This window comes from Gorilla gorilla, chromosome 8 (assembly GCF_029281585.2).
Source record: "Gorilla gorilla gorilla isolate KB3781 chromosome 8, NHGRI_mGorGor1-v2.1_pri, whole genome shotgun sequence".
NCBI lineage: Eukaryota > Metazoa > Chordata > Mammalia > Primates > Hominidae > Gorilla > Gorilla gorilla.
In genome coordinates this window covers 145,575,857-145,602,619 of record NC_073232.2, presented here as the reverse complement: position 1 = coordinate 145,602,619, position 26,763 = coordinate 145,575,857, and the positions used below count along the sequence as shown (strand labels likewise).

Sequence of the window (26,763 nt, the reverse complement as noted above, 5' to 3'; positions counted from 1 at the left end):
GGGGGACCCAGCTCTGTCTTGCCCACAGGGCTGCCAGGTGGGAACTGGCTGGGTTGGGCAGAGTTTAGCGCAGATTGACCCAAGAACAGCCGTGGGTCTGTGCAAATAGCCTGTAAGAACTGATGGACAGACGCCCGTCCTGATCTTGGATGAAGACACTGCACGTCCAGCATGAGGGACGTCCTTTTTGTCAATGGAGGGGCGAGCCTGGACGTGCGCACACAGGAGCGTGGTTACGGGAGTCCGTTCTTTTAGGCTGTTTGCAGTCACAACCGGAAGCAAGTGTTTCCTGCCCCAGCCGGTACGTTTGCTTGTTCCCACGGCCTGGGAGTTTTGGCGGCAGCTTTTCTCCTGGCGGGGCCTGAGTTGTGACACACGTCTGGCAGACCCAGGCCTTTCTCTGCGGCATCAGAGGGCGTCACTGTGGACCGGCAGATTGGTTTTCAGTCCTGGGTTGAGCACATCTTGCACCTGGAGTCCTTGTGAGCACCTGCAAGGGGCCTTCGTGCGGCCATGAAGGAAAACATCTCGACCTGCAGAGGTCACCTTGGGGACCCCCAGAGTGACCACACAGCAGCGGCTGGTAGAAAGGACTTTATTCAGAAATTGGTGCCAGGACGGGAGGGAGCCATGCGGACAGTCGCGCTGAAGCCTGAGCCCAGTGCTCCCCTGGGGTCAGTCCTGACCGCTGGAATGTTGATTTGCACTGGGCACTGTCTGTTAAATACAAAATCTGAAAATGCGGGCATGGGTCAGCAAAACATAATCCATATAAAAGCCTAAAAAAAAGTGAACTGCATTTCGTGGCCAGGATGCCGACTTCCTCTCATGTTACATCGAAGCAGGGCCCGGATGTCTCCGGTGAATTTATGTGGGAAAACACATCTTGACATTAAAAATGCAGCGATTTATCACAGGTCACAGTTTTCCTAGAAATGCCACTAGCTGGCTGCTCTAAAGAATGACTAATTCTAAAACTCAAAAGCACAACCCTGGGTCTTGTGATTGGCACCGTGAGAGCCCCACAGAGCTGGGGCCGTGCCCGGGGCTCTGGTCACCCAGCTGCAGAGGCCAGCGTGGAGCTGACTGCGCGGGTCTCCCATGGCCCTGGCCAAGGGGCTCCACACCAGCTGCCTGGGGTCCAAGAACCTGAGCAAGGGCAAGGGGCCGTGGAGGCAGCGCACTTCCTGTCTCTGGCGAAGCGTGAGTGTGTGGCGAGCTGCGGAGGCAGGGCTGCGGGCGCACATGCGTGGCTGCTGGAGGCGGTGGGCAGCGGCGGCCCCTGGGGCATGAGATGGGGGGGGCACTCTCAGGGACCCCCGCCACAGAGCCTCTGTCTTGGAGCTGCTCTGAGTGTCCTTTCCAGGAAGCGGGGCCTTTGCCCGGGCACGACCACCTCACCAAGGGCTGTTCTAAGCTGGGGGTCCCTGGGCCCTGGGGGAGCAGGCCCAGCCCAAGGTGCCTGCTCCAGCAGCAGGCCTTGGGCACCTGAGGGTCTGGGCTGGGGAGGAGGGGCACTGGGCAGGGAAGGGGAGAGGGTTTCTGGGTCTGGGTTGTGGGGGGTGAACCCAGGCAGGGTCTCGGACGGGAGGTCTCGGAGTCCCTGGGAGCTGCAGTTGGCCACTCAGAGGTCAGCTTTGGCCCTTCGTTGCTCAGCCAACCCAGGCTGGCTCAGAAACCTGCTCAGGGAGGAGCTACTCTGAAGTTTGTTGAGTTGGCGGTGGAGGCTGTTGCTGTTTTGTGGGGGAGTCACTGAGAGTTGGGTAAGAGCCACTTATCTGTGTGTGAGAGGCGCAGACAGGCACAAAACTCCTGGGAAGCTGTCTTTCATTTTCATTTTTAAATTTAACTTTTTAATTCTAGCAGAAACACGCAAACCTCCAAGACTCTTGTGCCCGTCCTGGCTCCGTCTGCTGGGAGGAGACCAGCTCTGCCTGTCCCCGTGGGGTCCCCTGAGCCTCCACCTCCTGGTCCAGCTCCCCAGGGTTCGGGGGCGGAGGGGCCTCAATAACGGCCGGGCCTGAGACGTGGCTCCCACCTCCCGGCCCGCCCCCCACAGTTGGATTCGGATCTGGAATTCCACACCAGGCCCGAGCTCGGCTACTGGAATGTAGCCTTCATCCTCCGTAGCTTGTCCTGAATCTTCCGTGAGTGCTTCTCGCTGGAGACCTGGTGGAAGTTGGCCCTGCTATCTGCGGCGAGCGTGGAAATGTCGGCACCGCTGAAGCGGGCAATCCTCTGCTTGAGGTACGACTGGAGCTTGGGGTCGGGGCTGAAGGTGTAAGGGTTCTCCTGGAACGCGTGCACCTGGCTCACCACCTTCGCGATGTTCCTTCCGTTAGGAAAGAAGAGACGTTAGTTTGCACAGGGCAGGGGCGCGGCTTCCGTGGGGAGGGAGTCCCCCCGCGTTCTTAGGAATCATTTGGACTTAAGTCTTTTCACCGTGTAAATTCTGAAGGGTGGGTTGTCTGTATTTATTGGCGAGGTGGAAAGGTCACTACTCAGACCTTTCCGTCTGTCTGCCTGTCCATCCTTCCACATTTCAGTCCACACACGCTTATGGAAACCCTGCAGGCTCAGGCTCGTCCCTGCTGAGCGTCCCAAGAAGAGTCAAGCCCAGTCTGCCACAGGGGCTGCAGCTGAGAGGACGAGGCAGGCAAGGGACTCTCTGCTGCCGTGCAGAGAGTTCACATTCACACCTGGGAATCGCCACGGCCGGGGCCCAGGGCCGGATGCCTGGGACAGCTGGTTGTTGACAGTGACCAGCACACCACAGAATATAATGGAGAAAGCTGGCCAGTCAGGAGCAGGAGCCCTCAGCCAGGCGTGGGGACACTGATGCCACAGACATACGCCCTGTCCTGATTTTGGATGGAAACACTACATGCCTAGTGTGAGGGACAAAGAAAGGGGCGTCCATTACGGCAAAGAGAGGCCAAGCCTGGATGGGTTACAGGCGTGAGTGGCTGCACCCGGCCTGGCCTACCTAGGGTTACAGGCATGAGCCGCCGCGCCTGGCCTACCTTAAGTTTTTAACTTCTCTTTTGCTGACATGGGTTTTCTGATCTCTTACGATAAGCATACATTTATGGCATATTATAATTATTGTTTTTAAATTGGTGCCTATCTAAGAAGGGGACCTTCACCTATCAGGCTGAGGATCCATGGGCACCTGGTCCACTGAGCATTGCTCCCCAAGTGAGGCCATCTACCGTGGGGGAGGGTGGAGCCGCCGTGGCCTGGGCAGCCTCCACCTGACCGTGTGTGGACAACGGCAGGCGATGAGATGAGACGGGAGGGTGGGAGATTGTGTCTTGAGGGAGAGAGTGAGGCTGAGCTTGGGGCTGTGGGTACCTGAGGGTCATCGGACACAGGCCTGGGGCTCCGAGGAGAGGCTGGCCCCTGTGCCTTACCAGGTGGAAGAGCCTGTGTGGCCTGGGGTGTGAGCCCTGTGGGTCATGGTGGTAGGTTTTACAGCCAGCCCCAGTCTGCACCTCCCAGGTGGTGTGCAAGGTAGTTGGTCCCAGGTGCTAGGCAGGTGGACAGCAGGACCACAGGAACAGGCTGAGGACTGATCCTGGGTCCCACCTGGATGTCTCTAGGGAGAGGGGTTTGAAGGGGAGCAGGGACACTGTGGCACCCAGCGGTCAGGACAGGTTGCTGCCGGGCAGCCTCTGTGCTGCAGAGACCCTCCAGGTGGGGTGGAAAGTGTGCCTGGGTCCCAACACAGGGGTCCCTAGAGACCACGGGGAGTGTTTTGGGACCATGGACAGCAGGAGTGCAGGAAATGCTCCAGATTTGCAGAGAAGGAGGTGGCTGGAGGTTATCCTGGGTAGAGGGAGGTCTGAGGCTGTGAGTGCCAAGTGAGGGGCAAGGTACCCAGGCCTCTGAAAAGCAAGGACAGGAGGAGAGGTGCCACCTGAGCGTGCCCCACCTGGGCATGCGCCCATCTGAGCCCCTCCTCTGCTGGATGCGCGGCCACCTGAGCCCCTCCTGACCTGGGCGCGCGGCCACCTGAGCCACTCCTCACCTGGGCGCGCGGCCGCCTGAGCCCCACCTGACCTGGGCGCGCGGCCGCCTGAGCCCCTCCTTACCTGAGCTTGCTCCACCTGTGGGCCCCGTTGGTCATGGTGAAGCCGCCTGTCTCCAGCTGCTGGATGTGCATGGCCAGGAGGTGGGCCGAGGGCAGGGTAGGCTGTGCCCGGAAGCGCCGCCCTTCCATCAGACACAGGCTGTCGCTCTTCAGGAAGACCTGGTGGTCCAGCCGGGGCGTGGGCCGGGGAGAGACAGGGCTTGGTCAGTGCAGGAGCCTCAGCCGGGGCCAGCGCAGCCCAACCAGTCCCAGCGGGTCCTGTGTTCTCCACGCACGGGGTCTACCCGGCTCTCTGAATTAGCTTCCAGTCCCGAATGTGCCTGGATGGTTGGACTTGGCTCACACCTGCAGGGTCTTAAGCTTTCACAGCCCTGACAGCCGCTGGGAGGTTTTGTGCCTCCTGCTACTGAAATGGTGAGTCCCTTTCCTTGCTCTTTGCTGGACTCCAGGAAGTGCCAGGTAACCCAGCTTCCCTAAATGAGACCCCGGCTGACCAGTGCTGGGCCCCGTGTCTGCGTGTCCAGCAAAGACATGCAGGAGCCGTCCCACCCGCAGACAGCTATGGCTGGGGCTTGAGGCCGAGCTCTGAGACCCAAGACAGGGACAGGCTGTGGCTGCTCTGGGACTCGTCTGAGTCATGTTTGGGGATGGCCGGTCACTTCCAGCAGCAATTCCTTGTTCATCATCTCATGAGGCCACCCCTGCCTTCCTGGAGGAGGTCCAGGTCGGTCAAGCTCAGGCCCCAGCCACAGACCTCAGTGCTGTCCTCTGGGCACCTGTGCTCTGTGTGAGGAATTCAGACCAGCAAGGCCCCGGGACCGAGCAGGTGGGACACCTCTGCCCAGGTGGCAGCAGAGGCCCTGCCGGGAGATGACTCCAGGGCCTCGGTGAGGCCACCCTGGCTGGGCCACCTGCACACACTCTGTGGTGCCTGCATCTGGGTGCGGCAGGCTCTGCACAGCAGTTCGTTTAGGAGAGGGCCTCGAGGGACCAAAGCCGCCCGGCCACGTAAAGTGCTGGTACCTCCACGGCTTTCAGCTCCTCCATGACCTCTGCTATCTTTGCAGGCAGAATTCTCCAGGCCTGAAATGAAAGCACAGGTGAGCCTCCTGTGGCCGTGCGGGTACCCACCCCCGCCTCGGGGCCCGAGGGGGACGCACAGGGGACTGCCTCACGGCCAGGTGCTCCAGCCCGCTCAGGATCTGCATGGCTGTCGCGAAGTTTCTCTGCTCATAGCAAGATTTTGCAATCAGCAAAAATTTGGACAGCAAGTTCACCTGCAGCTGCAATAAGAAAATGACACATTCAACGTCTTCTGGTTTAAGATGAACAAAGGGAATATTTGAGAACCTGTTAAAATCACCCATCTCCAAGACACAAGAGCGTGCACTGCATCACGTGTGTGGAAAGGAAGCGGCTGTGTGGACGCAGGTGAGCGGTGGCCATGGAGGGGCTGGGCTGGCGGGACGGGGTGGGCATGACTTGAAATAAAACAAAATAAAAGCAAAGCCTGATACACGGAAAGACTTGAAAAGAAGTCCGCCCTCACTTCTCCCTGATATGCGGAGAGATTTGAAAAGAAGTCCACCCTCACTTCTCAAAAGCAAGATTGTGCCTGGATGCACCTCTCCAGGCAGCTTCAGGACTGGGAAAGGCGTCCCCACCCAGGGAGAGGCCGCTGTCGTGTCCACAGGCAGATGGGGAGCCACAGGCAGCTCCTTGCCCACCCCCCAACCCGCTGCGCCGAGCCCGTGGCAGGAGTGTTTGGGTGCAGTCCGGGGTGGGTGCCTGAGTGCTGCCCCCTCCTCCGGGGCTCTGTGGCTGGCGGTGACGACCTTGCTGGCCTTGGTTGGAACACCCCATGGGTGGTGAAATGCCTCACCCAGCAGGATTCGTATTCTGAGCTGTCCCGAAGGGCTGCGTTCCTGGATCCACTTCCAGGGCTTCAGGAAGATTCTGGAGAACTCAGCTGACCCCTCCTGTTGTAGCTGCCTGTCCCTGAGGAATCACCTTGGCCTGGGCCATCCTTTGGTGGAAACCAAGGCTGCAGAGTCCAGCTGGACGCCGTCCCCCGGATCGACTCTTTTTTTTTTTTTTTTCAGATGGAGTCTTGCTCTGTGGCCCAGGCTGGAGTGCAGTGGCGCAATCTTGGCTCAGTGTAGCCTCCACCTCCCGGGTTCAAGTGATTCTCCTGCCTCAGCCTCTCAAAGTGCTGGGATTACAGGCGTGATAATTTTTGTATTTTTAGTAGAGACGGGGTTTCCCCATGTTGGTCAGGCTGGTCTCAAACTCTTGACCTCGTGATCTGCCCGCCTTGGACTCCCAAAGTGCTGGGATTACAGGTGTGATAATTTTTGTATTTTTAGTGGAGACAGGGTTTCCCCATGTTGGTCAGGCTGGTCTCGAACTCCTGACCTCGTGATCTGCCTGCCTTGGACTCCCAAAGTGCTGGGATTACAGGCGTGATAATTTTTGTATTTTTAGTGGAGATGGGGTTTCACCATGTCAGCCAGGCAGGTCTCGAACTCCTGACCTCATGATCTGCCTGCCTCAGACTCCCCCCCCAAAGTGCTGGGATCACAGGCGTGATAATTTTTGTATTTTTAGTAGAGATGGGGTTTCACCACGTCAGCCAGGCTGGTCTCGAACTCCTGACCTCATGATCCGCCTGCCTCGGCCTCCCAAAGTGCTGGGATCACAGGCGTGATAATTTTTGTATTTTTAGTAGAGATGGGGTTTCACCATGTCAGCCAGGCTGGTCTCGAACTCCTGACCTCGTGATCTGCCCGCCTCGGACTCCCAAAGTGCTGGGATTAGAGGCGTGAGCCACCGCGCCTGCCCCCAGGCTCAACTCTTGTCTGCAGGGCCCCTGTGCAGCTGAAGGCGCCTCATATGATCCTGGGCTCACCCTGACTGCGGCCCCAGCTCTCCTGCCTGAGAGCCTTGAGAGGAGCTTGAGAAGTGTTTACCGGATACACTTTCTACGCTGACGTCTCAGTCTGTTTCTTCATCGGTTTAAGTAGATGCAAAGTATGTAATTTTTAGATAAAACTATTTCGCCACACTTTTTCACTGTTGTTTTAACCTTTTGATTTTTAATTGTAAAAAGTATGTAATAGAGGATTTACCTTTGTAGCCTTTTCTGAGTGCACGGTTCAGCCGTGTTAACTACATCCACATTGTGCAGCATGTCTGCGACTCTCCATCTTCCCAAACGGAAACTCGGTCCCCGTTCAGCACGAGCTCCCCGTGCCCCACTCCCAGCCCCCGGCGCCCACCCTGCTACTTTGTCTCCGTGAATCTTGCGCCTCCAGGCGCCTCGTGTACGTGGAGCTGTCCAGTGTCCGTGCTTCGTGACTGGCTCGTTTCCCTGAGCCTGAGTCCCTCGAGGTTCATCCTGCTGCCGCAGGCATCAGAATTTCCCTCCTGTTAAGGCTGAATAACTTCTCAAGGTACAAAGAGGCCGCATTTTCTTTATCTGTTCTTCTCTCCGTGGGCTTTCAGGTGCCTCCACCTCTTGGCTATGGTGTTCCATATTTTTAAACAAATCTAAAGAAACCAAAGCCCTATTCTGCTTTCAAACTCCCCATTTTTAATTTTTTTTGAGATAGGGTCTTGCACCGTCGTGTAGGCTGCCGTGGTGTAACCTCAGCTCACTGCAACCGCCACCTCCTGGGCCCCGGTGATCCTCCCGCCTCAGCCCCCTGAGGAGCTGGGACTCCAGGTGTGCGCCACCAGCCTGGACAATTTTTTGTATTTTCAGTAGAGACGGGGTTTTGATATGTTGTCCAGGCTGATCCCAACTCCTGGTCTCAAGTGATCTGCCCTCCTCAGCCTCCCAAAGGGCTGGGGTTACAGGCATCAGCCACTGCGACCGGCCTGCGTTTTCTTAAGGTGAGAAATTCTACGCCGTTTCTTCCTGCCCTTGTGTCTCCACCTCGCCTCACTCCAGGCATCGTCGGAACGGAGCCACTGAACCCCGAGCATTTTTATTGATCACTGCTGCCCTCTGTGCTCAAATTTTGTATTTTAACGATTTTCTGGGGTCCTGAATTTACAAATGTGAAACTCAGTGTCCTGGATTGTTCCGACCTCAGAGCCATTGAGACACAATACGTCAGGACATCGTGGATCTAACCCTTGTTAGATGGACGAGTGTGGTGCTTTTAGAAGTGGGTCTCTGGCGAGGTCTATCCGCTCCCGTGAGGAGGTGAGGGGCCTGTGGTCTCCGGCGAGGTCCGTCTGCTCCCGTGAGGAGGTGAGGGGCCTGTTCTGAGCGATCCGCAGCTCCCTTTTGCTAACGGGGATGTGGCAGCAGTGCCGAGCTCTGTCCCGGCCACGCTGGGTGCCAGCAGCCCTGGGTGTGAGCCTGCACGACTCTTGCCCACCCTGCAGACCTGTACACGGTCGCGTGACCAGGACGAGCGGCCATCCCGGAGACCCTCAGGCAGGGCCGCCGCAGGCTCGAGGTGGGTCTCAGGCTGGGAGGGGCAGTCCTCCACCCGCTGGGGCAGCTCGGGGTGAGGGTGCGCCCAGGACGATGCGGGTTGGCCAGGTGACAGCCACCTGTCCTTGTGCTCATCCTCATGAAGCCTGGCCACACGGGCCGTGCGTGAAGGCTCTGGTTTAGGGAAATCGCATTTTCATGTCCTTCACGATATGGTGAAAACCATGGATCCGAGGAAAGAGGCAACCAGGCTCCCTGTTCCCACGCCCCGTGCTGGCGTGCCCTGGCGACGAATCCCCAAAGTTGGAAAGTTCTCCCCAAGGGAGGAGAGAAGGCGGAGCCTCTGACTTCGTTTACGGCCCGGGGTTGCCTGCGGGCTTGGAGGGGCGTGAAGGAATAATAGGAAGGGAAGCTCTGTCCACTGTGGAGGTGGCTTTGCTGCCTGGCAGGGAGGTACTGCACCTTGGTGGACTGTGAGCAGCTCCTGGTTCCCCCAGAGCCTTCAGCCCACTCTGGGACAGCAGCAGGGACGGCAGTGATGGGGTTCGTGGCCGAGAGTCCTGTTCCTTGGGCTCAAGTTTGCTTTCAGAGAGCTCCGGCCCAGGAGGGGGTGGGCGTCCACCTGCCTGCTGTGGGGGAAGGGGCCCTGTAATCCTGAGTCTTACTTGGAGCGGGACCTGGTGACCCCAGCCCACGACAGCCAAGCCCCAGCTGAGCTCAGGTGTGAGGAGATCACAGGCCTCTGTAATAGGCTGTCCGTCTGCTGGGTGAAGGCATCCGCTGGGTGAAGGTGCAGACCCCTGGGGCTGGGGGACTCTGGCCTCCTGAGAAGCTGTGGACCCTCATGCCTCCTGGGCAGGTAGGCCCCGTGAAGGATGAGCTGGTTGAGGCAGGTGACTCTCTAGGGGCCGCACAGTGCCCTGCCTGACAGCAGGTGGGGCAGGTCAGGGGAGGAGCCCCCAATCCAGCCCAATCCCCACAGGACCTAGAAGAGGCTGAGACTGGGCCCCGGCGCTGGAGCTTGACCTTGACCTTGGTCAGACCACGGAGCCGATTCGTTCCACAGACTAAGAACCCACAATGAGCATTCGGCCAGGAGGAGCCCAGGGTGGGACGTTGGGCATCACAAGCCCCAGCCCAGGGGCCAGGCTCAGGCACAGAGGGGATGGGGCCTGGGGTGGAGTAGGGTGTGTGGCGGAGCCCGGTGCTGGGGGTGGTGCGTCAGGACTCTGTGTGTGGTGAGCACAGGTGGGGGTGGTAGCAGTGGTGGGTGCAGCTTGTCCTGGGTCTCCAGGCGGCTCACAGCCAAGGATCACCCACCACTGAGGGGAGCTATCTCTGGCTGCAGATGTGGACGTGGCTGTGGAAGTGGCCGTGGATGTGGATGTGGCCGTGGATGTGGCAGGCAGTGCTGGGGAGAGCTGGGAGGGCGGCTGACCCCCCTCCTCCTGATGTAGTGAAGCCTGTGCCCTGCTCCCCTCAGCCTTGGGTTGGGTGTGGCTCCAAGGGACACAGAGTTGGGTTCACTGCATTGGGAGAGGGTTCAGGCCACGGCCTTACAGGAGGCGCTGCCACCCCCGGGTAGGTGGGCTCCATGCCCCGTGTTGGCCTCAGAACTGTAGGGTGCCCACCTTGGAGGTGTGGCTGGTCACAATCTCTGCAGCCACCCAGGTGCTGACGTCATCTGCGTTTCTTAGAAGCTGTAACAGATACTTGTCCTGAACGTAATTGGGCAGAAATAAGCTGCAGGTTTTGGCCGAAAGAGACTCAGAAGAGCTGGTTCTGGAAGAGAAATATGGTCCCCGTCACCCCCAGGACTTGTGCAGGTGGCCCTGCCCGGCCCCGGGGCTGCTGGTGCAGGGTGGGCTGGGGTCGGGCCACGAGGCCGCTCCGACTGGCAGACACCACTCTCTCGTGTCTCTGGAGACACAGGCATCTCCTGCTGGTCAGGAGCATCCACGAGACTCTTACGGGAAGCCCCCGAGACCCTGCACCACCGCTCCCAGCTGAGGGCCCCGGACGCTCACTTGGGGATGGCAGTGCTCTTGTCCATGACGCCCAGGGCCCGTGAGTTCAGGAAGTGGACCGGGTGGCACTTTTGAAACAACTCCTGCCCAGAACATGGAAACAAGAGGTTCAGGCTTCCATCCCTTAGGGCCTTGTGTCCAAGGCAGGGTCCCAGGGAGGGTGGGTGTTTTCTGGGGGGCCAGCTCTGCAATCCCAGGTTCAATACCCACCCAACAGTCTACAGGGGTCGGCTGCAGGGCTCCCCATGTGCTTGGCCCCCAGGGGCTCATGGCGTCCGGGGCAGCCCTCGTGACAGCAGGTGGATCACTAGATTGGCATCACTGCTGTCACCTGCTACGTGATGTGGGCTCCCGGGATGGCAGGGACCTGGGAAGAGGCCACCTGAGGGCTGGCTGTGGTGGCGGCAGAGGAAGTTGGGCAGGGCCCTGGCAGCTGGGTGGGGGCACAAGGAACCGGGTTGGCCCAGCTCCGGTGGAGGGGCTGAGGGGAGAGACTCAGCACCCCACGCGGCCCTCAGGGCGTCCTCTAGTGCCTGTGAGGCCAGAGTGCTGGGCAGAGGCAGGGCCAGGCCCAGCGGGCAGTGGTCTGGAGAGGAGGACTCAGCTTTGCTGGGGCCTCCCATTGAGGCAGCAGCCGCCTGGACCTGTGCACCTGGCAGCCACCCCCAACCTGTGCACCTGGCAGCTGGCCCCTTCTCTGCCCATCTGTTCCTCTGGAAGCAGCCGCTGAGGGCCCTATGGGCGCGGAGTGTTCTGGGGCCCCGACTCACAGGTGACCTGGGCGCAGATCCTCGCCCTCCTCACCTGCTGTAGCAGCGTGAGCTGGCTGAAGAGCTGGTGAGTGCTGTACTCCGTCAGGAAGTAGGGCCCCTTCTCGCTGGTCTTGGCGCAGGGGCCGTAGAAGTCCTCGAGGAAGCAGGGCTTGGGCAGGGCCGCGGCAATGGTGTAGGGGCGCTCCTTGTGTGGCGGCAGCACCAGCCCGTTGCCTCGGGGCAGCCTCCAGGGGAAGCTCTGCAGGGCAGGCCGGGCACTGAGGGGCCCAAGCTCCGTGTCCCCTCCGGGTCAGGGGTCCAGAGAGGCAGGGTGGGGGGGTGAGGACCAGGCCAGGTGCAAGCCCAGTACTCCTCAGACTGGCCCAGCCAGAGCCAGAGAGCAGCCTGCCCACCCACAGCTGTGCTGGCACAAGGATGCCTGTCCTGGTCGTTTCAGCAGGTCCCCCACGGGCAGGATGCTGAGGTTTAATGGAAAGGGCATTTCTCTCCCCACACTGGCTTCTTCTGCCTTAGTCTCTGGCCCATGGGTCAATGAGTTACAGCAGGACCCTCCTCCCCTGAGCACCCGGGATGGTGCAGGAGGTGCCAGCCCAGCAGGGCTGCCTGGGACCGGGAACATGGGAGGGGGTATGTGAGTGTGCACGTGTGGATGTGAGGGTGCATGCGTGTGTGTGGATGTGTGTGCGGGTGCACGTGTGTGCATGTGTGGATTGCGTGAGGGTGCACACGTGTAGGTGTGGATATGTGTGAGGGTGCAGAGTGTGCATGTATGGCTGTGTGAAGATGCACGTGTGTGTGCACGTGTGGATGTGTGATGTGCACAGGTATGTATGTGCACACAAGTGTATGTGCACACGTCTATGTGTATGCATGTATACGGCTGTGCCCATTTGCACTTATGTGTATGTGTGTGCATGCACCAGTTGTGTCTTTGAGGCTGGGCTCAGGGACCCACATCCGCCTGTCCAGGGAGGACCTCCCCTGAGAAAGGACCCCACCTTCCTGGAGATGCCGTCCTCTGAGAGCCTCTTACAGAGGGCGTTGAAGGGTCTGGCATCCTCCCCGGCCTCCCTGGGGTTCTCCAGGTCTGTGCCGCGAGGGCTGCCCTCGGCCCGACGGTCCATGCCCACCTCCAGGAGGCTCAGCAGGTGCTTGGCAGAGCCGTCCAGGGGTAGGATCTAGGCAGAAGCACGGTGGTGGGGGGTCACTGCCACCTTCTGGAGGAGGGCGGCACCTCCCGCTGCGGGAGCCCCAGGTGCGGCCGCCCAGCTCGGCACCACTGTCACCTTGGAGGAGATGAAGTCCTCTAGCTTCCCCAGCAGCCCGCTGTTCCGAGGGAAGTCCACGGCGTAGCAGTCCTCCACCCAGGCCTGCAGGACGCAGAGGCTCCGCCTGTAGATCTTGGTGAAGGTCGAGGTGGGGTCCTGGTGGGCCCTGGAGACGCAGGGGAGCTGCTGAGCTGCCAGGATGTGGAAGTCGGGGGCAGAGGCCCAGGGGCTGCGTGCGGCTCTCCCAGAGAGGCAGGGTGGGACCAGGCTCCATGTGTGCAGGGGGCTTAGGGGGCTGGGGGTCTTCCGTGGGTCCCTCCCCCGAGGCAGGAGCTGAGGTGCCAGGGAGGTGCCCAGCCTGGGCGTGTGGGGGCAAGGGGGTGCATGGAGTGTCCTGGGGGGGGCAGCAGGTCAGCCCAGAGAGACGCAGAGCCCCTCCCCCCTCAGCCCACCACCCCTCTCCTGACACCAGGTGCTGGCCATGGGTACCGAGGGAGGCTGGCGGCCGGCAGGACCCTCTGCTTAGTGCTCCCCCTTCCCCCAGCTGACCTTCTGGCTCTCACTGCCTGCCCACCTGCCCTCCGCTTTCCTCCTGGGTCAGCAGGAAGAGACCCCGACTCCCCCAGTTCCCCTCCCAGAGCTCCCAGGTGCCCAGGCCACCGCCCTCCTGCCCCAGCTGCTTTCTCCGCATCCCTGTCTGTCCCCCACCTCCAGCCAGGCCTCCAGCCAGGCCTCCCTGGCCCCTCACCCCCTTGGGTCGCCAGGGACCACCTCGTTCTTCATGGTGGCTAAACCAGGCCCATGGGCGCCCACCCTGCCCCAGGGGGAAGCTCTGGCGGGCGTGGAGCTGTGGAGCTTGATACCTGGTCAGCGTGCTGTTGATGCGGTCGAGGAGGAAGTGCAGGAAGTCGTGGGGTGTGCAGAAGTAGCGGAAGGTGTAGAGGAATTGCTGCACGTAGCCCTCCAGGAAGGCGTCGCTGTGGGGCGGGGCAGGCGGCGGTGAGGTGGCGGGGTGGCCTCACCCCAGGGCTCGGCTAGTGTTCGGTGGTGGGGATGTGACTGTATGTGTGTGTGCGTTTTCTTTGTGTATCACTGTCAGGAGAATCCCCGGAGAAATTAAAGGAGGGACATGGATAACCCTCAAATTTCAAATTTCATTTAAAATTCCCAACTACTTCCAGCCTTCCAGCACCAGGGCCTTTTTTTTTTTTTTTGGCAGAGTTTCGCTCTTGTCGCCCAGGCTGGAGTGCAATGGTGTGATCTCCGCCTCCCAGGTTCAAGCAATTTTCCTGCCTCAGCCTCCCGAATAGCTGGGACTACAGGCGCCCACCATGCCCGGCTAATTTTTGTGTTTTAGTACAGATGGGGTTTCACCATGTTTCCCAGGCTGGTCTTGAACTCCTGACCTCAGGTGATCTGCCTGCCTTGGCCACCCAAAGTGCTGGGATGACAGGCGTGAGCCACCGTGCCCTGCTGAACACCAGGGCCTTTCTGAACGGAGCCCTATGCAGGGCTTTGTGGCGTCTCCACTCGCAGGACCCGTTAGCTCGGGAAGCTGAGGGAGCTGGTGCCTCGGGACCGGGCGCAATGCTGCACGCTCAAAGTTTCTGGGTCTTCACTGGGTGAAACCGGGCCACCCTCAGGAGACACTGACCAGGGCCCTGCCTGCAGGTCTGGGACTGTCCTGGGAGCCCGACGGCCACGGTCAGGAAGCGGAGGCCTGGCAAGGCCTCCTCCCACCCTGGAGGAGTCTCAGGCAGGAGATGGTGTGGCCCTGGAACAAGGGGCCTGGTCACCCGCTCACCTGGGGTCCGAGGACACAGGTGGCCACAGCCCCAGCCCCAGGCTGCCCTGCAAAGGCGACGCCCACCAGGTCCACAGAGCGGGGAAGCCCCTCGTGACCACATCACGGCCAGGAGACGCTCCTTCCATGGAAGCACAGCGCTCACACTCTCGCCATGCAAGCCGCAAACTCTACAACCACAGACACGCACGCCACACACATGCACAAAGCCACGCAGAACTCCACAACCAGACGCGCACACCACACACGTGCACACAAGCCACACAGAACTCCACAACCAGACGCGCACACCACACACGCGCACACAAGCCACACTATACCCCACACCACACATACGTGCACACATACTATACCCGCCACACACCACAGATCACACATGTGCACATGCCACACTATACCTCACGCCACATGTGCACACACACTATACCCCACACCGCACACCACACACGTGCACACACACCGCACTATACCCGTCACACACCACATACACACACTATACCCACCACACACACACACTATACCCCACGCCACACACCACATACACACTATACTCCACACCACACACCACACACACACTACCCCATACCACACACCACACATGTGCATACACACCACACAAAACCCAACCACACACGTGTACATGCCACACTACACCCCATGCCATACACACATGCACACCTGCCATGCAATACCCAACCACACACCACACACACCACACAATACTCCACATCACACACCATACATGGGCATGGGCACGCAAGCCACACACCACCCCACACATGCACACACATCACACTATACCTCACAACCACACATGTACCTACTACACCACACGATATCCCACAACCACACACCACACACGTGCACACACGTCACATTATACCCCACGCCACACACACGTGTGCTCACATGCCAGACAATATCCCATCAGCACATACACACACCACACACATCACACACTCCATACAAGCCTAAATACACATCACATTTGTGTACTACACATGCACAATAAAGCACATCACACATTACCCGGACACACCACACATGCACACACACCAAGAATGCACCACACTGCACACATGCCCAGTCACGCACATGGACGTCTCCCGCAACAGCACAGAGACCCTACGGTGGGCGTGGGCTGTGTCTGTCTTGCAGATGAGGAGGCTGAGAACTAGGTCCGAGGGTCAGCCTGGACCCCTGGCTAGTAGGTGGCCCCATGTGACCAGGGGCAGCTCACCTTGGGAGAACGGGGTCGGAGGTGGGGCCACCGTCCCTCTCCAGAGGGTCCTTGGGGTAATGGGGTCGGGGGGAAGGGGCCACGTCCCTCTCTAGAGGGTCCTTGGGGTAACGGGGTTGGGGGGGCCACGTCTCTCTCTAGAGGGTCCCTGGGGTAACGGGGTTGGGGGGGGCCACGTCCCTCTCTAGAGGGTCCTTGGGGTAACGGGGTTGGGGGTGGCCGCCATCCCTCTCTGGGGGCCTCCCTGTCCCCACTGGCTGCTGAGAGCCCTGGCTCCCTGCTGTCCTCCTTGGCGTTCTTTGCTGGGCCCCATGGCCTCTGCTCAGAGAGGACCCTTGGGGCTCCAAGGTGGTGTCATAAGGGTCCCATAAGCCAACATGGGGTTGGCCCCAGTCACTGGCAGGGTGGCCTCTCTGGGAGCTGGTCAGACCAGTGGGTCCAGAGCCTGCTGCAGCTCCCAGTGCCTGAGAACAGGGTGCAGCCCAGGGGCCCATGCAGGCCAGAGTGGGTGAAGGGCCAAGGGGGCTGGTGGGGCGGCCGGGGGTCTGGCCCTGTGGCCCTGGTGGAGGTGAGTGGGCCCGGCGTCTCCTCCCTGCTGCAGGCGTACGTACGCACGCCAGCGTTTACGGATCAGGGGTCTCCTGAGCCAGTGTGCACACCGAGTGGAGGGGGCTGCAGAAACACCCCAGCCTCACCCGTCCCTGGAGCTAATTACCCCGGGCGTTCTGACCCGGTGGGTTGGATGGAGTCCAGGCCACATCGCCGAGCTGCCTGTGCGTGTTATTTTTGGAAGCCATTCCGTGTGTTAATTATGTAGGGCGGTTCCGCAGCACCTCCGGGGACCACCAGGCACACACTGAGACCTGGTGCCCAGGCCCACAGGCGGCGGAGGCCACTCTGGCCAGGGCTCTGCAAAGCTGCCGGTGGCACCTAGTGCACATTGGCCTAAACCCCGATTAAACATTTCTCTAAACTAAAAAGTGCAAACCCAGCCTAGCTGAGCGGCGAGGGCACGTTCCCCACCTCTTCTCAGCACCCCGGGCTACGTCTCCTTTTCCGGGTGAGCTTTTCTCCCAACGCACCTGGAGTACAGGTAGGCCATGAGCCCCAGCGGCGTGCCGGCCTGCAGGATGCGGGCCTTCTGCCGGCCGCCCGGGTGCTTGTTGACGTTGTAGAAGATGAGCGAGGAGGACTCGTCCAGGGGGCTGAAGTCCAGCGTGTCGCAGGGTGCGGCCGCGATGTTCACGATCACCGGGAGGGCGCAGGGCTCCAGGCCCCAGCGTTCCGCGTACATGACCTGCCGGAGCGGGACACGGGCGCTTGGTCACTCTGCCCCTCGCCCCAGGGCTTCCTGGCATTGGACCCTCAAATCAGGGCCCCTTTTATGACTTCACACGGACAGATTTACAGCATCCAACAGTGGGAGGCCCGTCTGAAGCTACTGCCTCACGGGGCAGAGCGGGGCCCGGAGCCCACTTGCCTGCAGATACTTCTTGACCAAGCTGAGGAACTGCACCCTGGATTTCATTTCTTCCAGCTGCCCTTTCAGCTTGGACAGCATGGTCTTGACATCGGAACCTGTGGGTGGAGCAGAGTGGGTGGGGGCCGGGCTGCCTGCAGCCGGGGTCTCGGACCTGTGCCCACAGGGGCCTTACCTTTGTTCCTCTTTTCCTTCTGTAAGAGTTTCTGGTAGAACTTCAGGGTCTTGCGGTAGTTTCTTTTCTCCATCATGAGCTGCTGTTCCAGCTCCTGGGGACGAAACACAGCGCCTAAGCCCCAGGCAGCCCCAACACACGTCAGCCACATCCAGGGCCAGGCCCCACCCCACTGGGGCCTCCTTGGCCTTGGAGATCAGCTGCAGGGCAGGGTCCCATGGAGACAGAGGCCCACTCAGCCAGCGAGGCCAGCCCCGGCCTGGGCAGTGTGGTCTGGGGGGCCCTGGGCTGCCCCCAGGCTCACAGGGCAGTGCCCAGCTTGGGGCCGACTGCCCCCTGCGCCCCTCACCCACAGTCAGGCCCTTGTGGGGGATGCTCAGGGGAACCAGGCCCCACCAAGTCAGCACCAGGCCCTCCTGCCCAAGCAGGCAGGGCTGTGCCACCTCTGGGCCCCCAAGTGCACATTGTGGGCGGGGCTGGGGACAGGGGGTGGCAGCGGGACCTCCCCAACGTGCATCCCGTGTGTCTTCAGGTGTCTGCCTTTTTATTTTTTATTTTTTAATTTAGTTATTATTTTTGAGACGGGGTTTTTCTCTTGTTGCCCAGGCTGGAGTGCAATGGCACCATCTCAGCTCACCACAACCTCTGCCTCCCAGGTTGAAGCGATTCTCCTGCCTCAGCCTCCCAAGTAGCTGGGATTACACGCATGCACCACCATGCCCAGCTAATTTTGTATTTTTGGTAGAGATGGGGTTTCTCCATGTCGGTCAGGCTGGTCTTGAACTCCCGACCTCAGGTGATCTGCCCGCCTCGGCCTCCCAGAGTGCCGGGATTACAGGTGTGAGCCACCACGCCTGGCCATTTTTTATTTTTATTGACTTTTTTATTTTATTTTATATTTTTTGAGATGAGGTCTTGCTCTGTCACTCGGGCTGGAGTGCGGTGGCCCGATTCGCTCTGCTGCCCAGGTGGGAGTGCGGTGGCACGATCACAACTCACTGCAACCTCCAACTCCCTGAGTTCAAGCAGTTCTCCCATCTCAGCCTCCCAAAGTGCTGGGATTACAGGCGTGAGCCACTGCACCAGCCTTGCCTTTCTTTTAAACTTAAGCCCAATGATGTGGATTCCAGCTGGCCTGTGCAGATGAGCCCCCCAAAAACCCTCCTCCCGGGAACCCACTGGCTGGACCATTGCGGTTTGCTGGGCGGCGGCCGCAGGGTTTGCCCCCGCCCTTGGCTGCTCCGTACAGCATGAGCGTTGAGTGTAAATGTGAGTGCGCGCCCGGGTGTGATTCTCCGGAACCTGCCCAGGGTCTGAGTTCCTGCCTGTGAGACGGAGCCAGGGACCTCATCCCCAGGGCTGTCGCCATGAGGGAAGCAGGACTGAGGCCAGACGGGCAGGTCCTGACCGCAGGAGCTGGGGGCAAGGGCCGCCGGGTGCTGCTTCATGCACAGACAGCAGCTGGGGCTGAGTGCCTCCCTGGACGGGACTCTACATTCAGGGAGAGGGCGCCACGTTGTCCCAGGATGCCTCCCACGCCTGGCCGGGCAGCCCTCATCTGAGCACTCCTGTCCTACGGGACAGGCACACGGGCATAGAGGCTGGAGGAGGGGCGCCCTGAGGATGGGCTGCCAGGGCAGTGACCCCAGAGACGGCCCTTCCCTCCAGGGGTACAGGGGCAGATACAGCCTCCTCCTGCACCCGTGGGGCTTGGCCCAGTACTGAGGAGGGTGGTGATTCTGGGGGTGAGGAGGGTGGTGCTTCTGGGGTGAGGGGTCTGGGAAGTCTTGGGGGTCCATGGGAGCTGGGCCTTGAGCAGCAGGTCTTCAGGGGGACTGTGAGGTGCCACGGGGCAGGGGCACCTGGCTGGGGGCAGAGGTGAGAGGCGCAGCAGCCCTCGGCCCGCAGCCTCCTGTGAGGGGTTCACGTGCCCAGGGCCCGAAGCGACCGCCCCGAGGGGCTCATCCGTTAGCCGGTCCACCAGGCTTCCTTTTGTGAAGTGCGGTTGGCTCAGATCCACACAGCCACCCCCTCGCCTTGTCAGCCGCCAGAGACTCTGCTATTGACAGGGTTTATTTTTGAATGTTTTTTGCAAAATAAAAAAATGCAGGCGACATTTCTATTTAACTACTTGAATCCGCTCTATCTGGTGGTTCCATGGAGACGGGGTCCCTGTGCTGTCTTCTCCCACGCACGGGTTCAGCAGCGGCCGTGGCGGTGCCACGGAGGGCCAGGCTCCCGGCTACGGCAGTGTGGGCAGTGTCCCAGCTGGGTAAAGACCAGGCCTCTGCAGAACCTCGGCCACTAAGCCAGGTTCCCCAAGCCCTCCGGATCCGGCTGCCACCCAGCCAAGTTCGACCCCGCCTCCCACACTGAGCTGCAGGCTGCCGTGGCTGCCTAAAGTGCAGTGAAATTAAAACATCAGGTCCTCAGTCACGTGGGCCATGTTTCCAGAGCTCAGTAGCCACACGTGGCTGTTGGCTACCCCGTGGACAGCGTCTAGAACATTCCATCATCAAGGAAGGACCTACCGGGCTGGGCAGGTTGAGGTTGGTAAATGCAGGTGTCCCCATGGAGCTGTGTTCTGCTGCCGGGGCACCTGGTCCTGGCTTCTGAGGATGGTGGTGGCCACGTTCCCCCATGGCCTGCACCATGGGGCCCTCGTCCGGCCCCCTGAGGTCACCGGCGTCAGGCTCCATCCAGCCCTCTCACCCCCATCCATTTGCAGAGGTGCTGATGTCGAGAAAATCTCCTGGGAAAGGTCTGTGTACCCTGACGCATCCGGGAACCTGGAGGCAGGTGCCTGCGAGCCCGATGCCCGCCTGGCTGGAGTGCAGCTCACGCAGATTCGTCTCCGGCCGGCACCTCCACAGCCTCCATTCACAGTCAGACTCGATGTCCGTCGGGGGCGCCCCTCACGCGGGAACCACAGGTGGACTCCATGAGGAGGACGGTCTTGACTGATTTTAATAAATCCACCGGAACTAAAATCCACACCACATGTGGGGCGGTGAGGAGGGAAACACGAGGCCAGGCTTCACCGGTGCGGACAGACGGGGGAGGAACCCACACCAGTGCTGTCCACGCTGACTCTGGGAGCCACGCTTGTTTTAACAGGAGGAGATGCGGATGCCAGCTCCACAGCCCCAGGGCACCCGCAGGGCTGAGCCCAGCACACACGGCCGGCACCGGTAGGTGGGGGTCAGCGCTGAAGGGAGGAAATGCCCACCGGCTGCTCCAGCCGCCCCAGAGAATGGCCCTCGCTGCACCATGTGGGTTTTGGGCTGCGGATGTGAAAGTCTGTCTCCAGGTGGTTTTTGCCCTTGCTGTGATTCTGAGCCTCCTGTTTTGAAACAGACACAGTAGCTCCTCCAAGAGAAACGTGAGGCTGTGGCCATGGACCAGACGCTGTGCATTTGGGGGCCGAGTGCTCCCCGCTGGACGCCGTGAGTTTGGGGGCTGAGTGCTCCTCGCTGGACTCCATTGAGTTTGGGGGCTGAGTGCTCCCTGCTGGACTCTGTGCGTTTGGGGGCCGAGTGCTCCCCGCTGGACGTTGTGAGTTTGGGGGCCGAGTGCTCCCCGCTGGATGCTGTGAGTTTGGGGGCTGAGTGCTCCCCGCTGGATGCTGTGAGTTTGGGGGCCGAGTGCTCCCCACTGGACTCCGTTGAGTTTGGGGGCCGAGTGCTCCCCGCTGGACTCCGTTGAGTTTGGGGGCTGAGTGCTCCCTGCTGGACTCTGTGCGTTTGGGGGCCGAGTGCTCCCCGCTGGACGCTGTGAGTTTGGGGGCCGAGTGCTCCCTGCTGGACTCCGTGAGTTTGGGGGCCGAGTGCTCCCCGCTGGACTCTGTTGAGTTTGGGGGCCGAGTGCTCCCTGCTGGACTCTGTGCGTTTGGGGGCCGAGTGCTCCCCGCTGGACTCCGTGCATTTGGGGGCCGAGTGCTCCCTGCTGGACGCCGTGAGTTTGGGGGCCGAGTGCTCCCTGCTGGACGCCGTGAGTTTGGGGGCCGAGTGCTCCCTGCTGGACTTTGTGCGTTTGGGGGCCGAGTGCTCCCCGCTGGACGCCATGAGTTTGGGGGCCGAGTGCTCCCCACTGGACTTCGTGAGTTTGGGGGCCGAGTGCTCCCTGCTGGACTTTGTGCGTTTGGGGGCCGAGTGCTCCCCGCTGGACGCCGTGAGTTTGGGGGCCGAGTGCTCCCCGCTGGACTCCATTGAGTTTGGGGGCCGAGTGCTCCCCGCTGGACTTCGTGAGTTTGGGGGCCGAGTGCTCCCCGCTGGACTCCGTTAAGTTTGGGGGCCGAGTGCTCCCCGCTGGACGCCGTGCGTTTGGGGGCCGAGTGCTCCCTGCTGGACTCCCTGCGTTTGGGGGCTGGGTCGTTTGGTGTCTGCTGTGCCGGCCGCCCTTTTCTCTCCCCAGCCCCGGGGGAGGCCTGTGTCCTCGAAGCCCCCTCAGGTCTTTTCTCTCCCCAGCCCCGGGGGCGGCCTTTGCGTCCTCGAAGCCCCCTCAGGCCCCGTGTGGGGTGTCCGAGATGCAGGTGCAGAGGCTGTAGCACCGTGCGGGTCTTTCACGTGGCCCAGAAGCTGAAATGAAGTGAAGGCTTCACAGAGCTTAACCCCTGTCCCCTCACCTGCCCTGGAGGGACACCGGGTCATGTTCTGGACTGAGTCATAAAGTGCAGGCCAGGAGGCAGCAGGAGAGGAGCAAGGAGGAGCCCCAGGAAGGGCTCCGATGCCCAGAGGCTGGGGGAGGCTTCCCACGACGGCTCGGCTCAAGGCAGACGGTGGTGGGAGAGGTTCCCGGAGCTGATGGCCACTGGGCCCCTCCTGTCATCCATCCTGGAGTCCTGGGGCTCTCGAGAATGCAGCCCAGGTCGGGGCTGTGGGTCACCGGTCCCACCTTGCATCCAGAGCTCTGCAGGCCTCTCCTGCACCCAGGACTCCCCGGTCTAAGACCTCCTCTCCCTGCTGGCCAGGGAGGAGTTGCAGCTGCTCCTGACCCAGGATGGCACCGCTGGCCAGAAAGCCCGGACCAGGCTGCAGCGACCAGGCCCAGCCTGGACTTGCTGGGCAGGCGTTTCTGGTGTTTTCTTTCACTGCAGAGCGAGGCTGCCCAAGGGCCCCGGAGGCCGTGCCTGCCCCACGGAAGACACAACCGAACGCAACCTGGTCACGAGCATGGAGGGGCCTCCTGTGAACCCATCGCCCAGGCGACCATGAGAGAAAAGCCCTTCCCTGTCCCCAGACGTGGAGCCACCAGGAGCACCAGTGCAGACGAGCCTGTCCCTAGACGTGGAGCTCAACCCAGGGAGGGGGCCCTGACCATCTCGACAGCCACGGGGTGGGCGCACCAGGACCAGTGTCACCCTGTTGGGGGCTCTGGGCACACGGTGCCATCTGTCACCTGCAGTGACCAGGAAGCTCTGCTGGAAGGAGACGCCCTGCCCCACCCTGCAGTGCCAAGGCCTGGGACTCACCGGGCTCTGGGCGTCGGGCAGGGCCCCGTCCGCCTGCTGCCGCCCCAGGTCCTTCACGTAGTTGTGGACGTCGGCCCCGAAGCAGTCGGCCTCATAGAAGGCGCTGCACCAGCCGGGGCTGCAGCTCTGGAATCCGGCTGGGCCGGGGGACAAGGCTGGGCCGACCCCCTTGGACCTGGCCAGTCGGGTTACTGCCTCCACGTCTGAGGCCCCGCCAGCTGGCCGTCTGTCCTCGCCAGCCTCAGGCTGCTGCGCTCTCTCGGCTTTTACGGACCTCTGAGGCCGAAACCCCACCTCAAAGTTTCCCCGTGACAGTGCGTCCGAGTCCACATCTGACACCGAGGTGGGTGAGCAGGGGGCCCTGCTGCTGGTCCTGGCCATGGCTGGCTTCTCTTTTCCTTGAAAGAAAGAGACGCAGGTTACGTGGACAGCGGCTCCTGTGGGCGGAGCCCGGGCAGGCTGTTAATGGGAGGCCGGTAGTGCTTGCACGCCCGACGCCCTTCTGTCTTGCACCCGCCCACCACGGGCGCCCCCCGGGCACGGCTGCCGCCTCCCAGTGCAGGGGAGATGCTGGGACCCTGAACTGCCGCACAGGGCCGGGTGACAGAGAGAGGCCTCTCCCCAGATGGAGCCCCACTCTGCGCCCTCACTGCTTCCAAACTCGTACTCGCCCTGGGGTGGGGCCGGGCCCTGTCCTCGCTGGCTCTGCTATCAGGACTGTGTCCCTCTGCCCCCTCACGCTCTCCTCTTTTCTTCTGGAATTTAAAAAGTGGTCCCCAGCTCTGTCCCTGCGGAAGCTTCCCCTGTGCAGGGCTTTCCTGCCATCCAGGAGTGCACGGGCCTCATGCCCCAGCCTGCCTGCCTGGTCTCCCACTTGATAGGAACTGGGGCCAACACCAAGCCTGGCCACGACCACGGACAGCCTGAGGGTGACCACCGCCCCCACCTTGTCCCTAACACCAAGCCTGCTGGCCGGACGCTGGGACGTCCCCAGCCTGGCACTCATGTGCCCTGGGATCCTGGGGCTAACAAGCCAGGAGCCCAGCCCCAGGGTCTTTTGGCAGCAAGCCCACTTCTGCCTTGTCACCAAAGCCCCGGCTCACAGGCCCCCCTCTGCTTGGAGGGCGGATCCCACCTGGCTCCTGGTGGCTCCCACTGTCCCAGTGGCCGGTGACAGAGGACCCCCCACCTCCAAGGTCCTGGGCTCCTGCTCGCCCCCAGGAGAGGACGGCCTTTGGCTGGGCACCCCCAGGAGAGGACGGCCTTTGGCTGGGCACCCCCAGGAGAGGACGGCCTTTGGCTGGGCACCCCCAGGAGAGGACGGCCTTTGGCTGGGCACCCCCAGGGCAAAGGCAGCCCCGCTGGAGCAGTGCAGTCTGAGGCTGCCGGGACCCTGGGGCGCCCCCCCGCATTGCAGAGAGCACAGAGGAGCCGCCCAGCAGAGCTCCTGCCGCGGGGCCCGCCCAGCACTTACCCAGGCGGTGCAGCGATGGCCTCTTGCTGGACGGGGAGCGGGGGCTTTGGCTGCCCTCGAGCTGTGACCCAGCCTCCTCGGCCGTGCTGATGACGAGAATGCAGGTCAGTCCCCACCTCCGCCCACTGGGAGGAGGCCGCAGTCTCCACAGGACCGGGCCCACAGGCCCACACGTCTATGTGGAGCTCTCGCTGGAGGCGGTAGGAGCTCACCCCTCTCGGTCACTAAGGGGCACAGCAGCCGACGGGATCCCTGGGTCATTCACTGCTCGGGGTCCCTGGGGGGACTCTGGAGCAGCCTCTCAGTGCTGCGAGGCCGAGGAGGCCGGGGCTGGGGTGGGTGCCCTTGCTCACAGCTGTGTTTACTCCACACGCACACGGAGGAGCTGCCCGGGCTGCTGGCACCGCGTCGAGCTGTGAGCAAGGCAATGTGGGGTGGCCGCCGCCCCACCCAACACAGCTCAGTGCTGGGCCCTGCGGGGTCTGGGGCCGCCTGTTTGGGAGTCTCTTCTCCTTGGGGCCCTCACACTGGTCCCTCTGAGCAGGGAGCCCTGTGGCCACCACTGCCCAGGCCCCCTGCAGCCTGCCGGAGAGCCCCTGCCTCATAGTCCCTGAAAGCCCTTTCTTGCTCCAGAAGAAACCCAGGCCCGATGGGAAAGCTGTGAGTAGGCGTCAGGCCCAAGGAGGGGCTGCTGGGACCCCCACCCATCTCCACCAAGGGTGGCCCCTCTGGAGACGGCAGCGAGATGGAAGCCGAGGGTTGGGAGGGGAAGGCTGGGCCCGGGTCAGGGCAGCAGGGCCCGGGCACAGTGGGCATCAGGGAGGGGCGGGGATGCAGGGCCGACCTGGGCACCCACCTTGGGGAGGGTGACGCCTGCCCGTTGACCACCTTAAAGAGGTTCTGCAGCAACTTCTCATCCCAGTACAGGTCACAGAACTTCTCGGAAATGGCGCCACAGAAGGTGGCAAAGGTGAGATCTTTCAAGGCGAAGATGTACTCCCCTGGTTTTGCAAAACCATGGAGACAAGTGAGACGGTGGCAGGGCTGCTCATCTGGTTCCCTCGTGGCTGACGAAACGGACAAGGCTGGTCTCGGCTGGGGGGCTGGGGGACGGGCGTGGGGCGGCCCCGAGTCCCCTGTGGGGCTCTCCCTGGCCCAGGCCTCCTCTGGGGCGTCTGCGGCCCCCACGTACCCATGATCAGAGCCTCCAGCCCATTGTCCAGGTAGCCATCGAAGGCAAATTCCTCCTGGATGAGGCGCGTGGCCTCCTGCAGCGACGGGCAGGCCGTCCTCCCTGGGAGTGGCGAGGCGTCCACGCAGGGCAGACAGAGCCTCCGGTCTGCGGGTCGTGGCCTCTCTGGGACACTGTCTGGGCTCTGGTCATCAGGTTCCCCGGCAGGGGTGGCCCCGGGGCCCTCTGGCTCCCGGCCCAGGCGCTCGGTGGCCTTGCTTCGTGGGGGCTTGGGTGGGTGGCGTGGGCCGTGGTGGGCCGTGGTGGGCCCCAGGGCATCGGGCCTGAGGCCCCCAGAAGTGACTCCAGGTGGGATCGGCTCAGCCGGCCCTTGCTCTACGGGCAGCGCAGATGCCTTCGTGGGCGGGGCGGGGACTGGAGAGCCGGGAGCTGCCGATGAGGCCCCCTCTGGCTGCTTTGCTGGGGCCTGGGGTGGAGGGCAGGGGCAGCCCTGGGCTGAGTCACGCCGCACTGACGCCCCAAGAGGCTCTGGGGCTGCTCCCTGTGGCCCCAGACCAGGCACCGGCCCGTCAGGCGTCTTCAGGCTGGGGGACCCAGCGTGGGCCTCTGGGGAGAGCTTCTCCTCACCTTCTCCCTCCCTCTGGCCGCCCCTCTCCTCGGACTCCTCCTGGGCCAAGGCAGGCTGGTCCCTACGGGAGGAGCAGAGCTCAGGAGGGGCTGCCTGCGCCCGGGACCCAGCAGCTCCGGGGTGTGGGGACGATGCCCACCTGGCCACACTTGCGTCCTGCGCGAGGACAATGGGCTTGAAGTGCGTGGCCTCGGAGGTGAACGCTGCAGGCAGCTGGGTGGCTTCTTCACCGCAGGGGTGCTGGCCGGGCACAGGCCCTGGCACAGCCACAAGCCCGGTGTCGCTGTTCACCGGCAGGAAGCCTGGGGAGCCAGGGGACTGAGGGTGCGGGCGGGCGGAGTGACCCCAGCACGTGCCGCACCACCGGCTCATCCCACCCAGTGCTCATCCCACCCAGTGCGTGGTGCCGCGTCCCCTCCCACATGGCCCTGGGGGCTTCCTCTGTGCTGGGCCCTGGAACGGGAGGGTGGGTGAGACTGGGGCTTGGGGGAGGGCCAGCAGGCGGGGACAGGCCAGCAAGACCAGGCCCCACCAGAAGCCTTGGAGGGGCCTGCTGAGGAGGGCTCAGTACGGGGGGGGGGGGGGTGGGCTCTGTGTGGACTCGGGGGGGTCTCCAGATGTGGGCTTGGGAGGGCCAGCTGCTGGGAGATGGGAGTGAGAACCTGGAGCTGGGGCCTGAGCGACTGGGAGTT

At 62.0% G+C, this 26,763-nt stretch overlaps 1 protein-coding gene and 1 long non-coding RNA gene across 6 annotated transcripts in view; one reads left to right on the top strand and one right to left on the bottom strand.

The window, feature by feature from the left end:
- Nucleotides 1-579: 579 nt before the first annotated feature.
- KNDC1 (kinase non-catalytic C-lobe domain containing 1) overlaps nucleotides 580-26,763 on the bottom strand; it is a 63,826-nt gene continuing 37,642 nt past the window's right edge. For 2 of the 5 annotated variants that reach the window (XM_055353969.2, XM_055353975.2), the window contains 18 exons: nucleotides 26,211-26,373; nucleotides 25,444-26,132; nucleotides 25,108-25,318; nucleotides 24,252-24,337; nucleotides 22,778-23,214; nucleotides 17,308-17,401; nucleotides 17,133-17,230; nucleotides 16,735-16,949; nucleotides 13,472-13,585; nucleotides 12,627-12,774; nucleotides 12,339-12,518; nucleotides 11,372-11,578; nucleotides 10,568-10,650; nucleotides 10,172-10,322; nucleotides 5,254-5,376; nucleotides 5,117-5,176; nucleotides 4,095-4,252; nucleotides 580-2,332 (listed from right to left, as the gene is read on the bottom strand). In XM_055353969.2, the coding sequence (XP_055209944.2) occupies nucleotides 2,101-2,332; nucleotides 4,095-4,252; nucleotides 5,117-5,176; nucleotides 5,254-5,376; nucleotides 10,172-10,322; nucleotides 10,568-10,650; nucleotides 11,372-11,578; nucleotides 12,339-12,518; nucleotides 12,627-12,774; nucleotides 13,472-13,585; nucleotides 16,735-16,949; nucleotides 17,133-17,230; nucleotides 17,308-17,401; nucleotides 22,778-23,214; nucleotides 24,252-24,337; nucleotides 25,108-25,318; nucleotides 25,444-26,132; nucleotides 26,211-26,373 (3,449 nt within the window). In that variant the 3' untranslated portion in view covers nucleotides 580-2,100. The remainder of the gene's footprint in view (nucleotides 2,333-4,094; nucleotides 4,253-5,116; nucleotides 5,177-5,253; nucleotides 5,377-10,171; nucleotides 10,323-10,567; nucleotides 10,651-11,371; nucleotides 11,579-12,338; nucleotides 12,519-12,626; nucleotides 12,775-13,471; nucleotides 13,586-16,734; nucleotides 16,950-17,132; nucleotides 17,231-17,307; nucleotides 17,402-22,777; nucleotides 23,215-24,251; nucleotides 24,338-25,107; nucleotides 25,319-25,443; nucleotides 26,133-26,210; nucleotides 26,374-26,763) is intronic. The other 3 variants (XM_055353970.2, XM_055353971.2, XM_055353974.2) reach the window with 3 other exon arrangements.
- Nucleotides 5,161-7,157, top strand: LOC129525162 (uncharacterized). The gene is made up of 2 exons (XR_008669273.1): nucleotides 5,161-5,524; nucleotides 6,958-7,157. It is a non-coding gene; the product is annotated as an uncharacterized lncRNA (long non-coding RNA).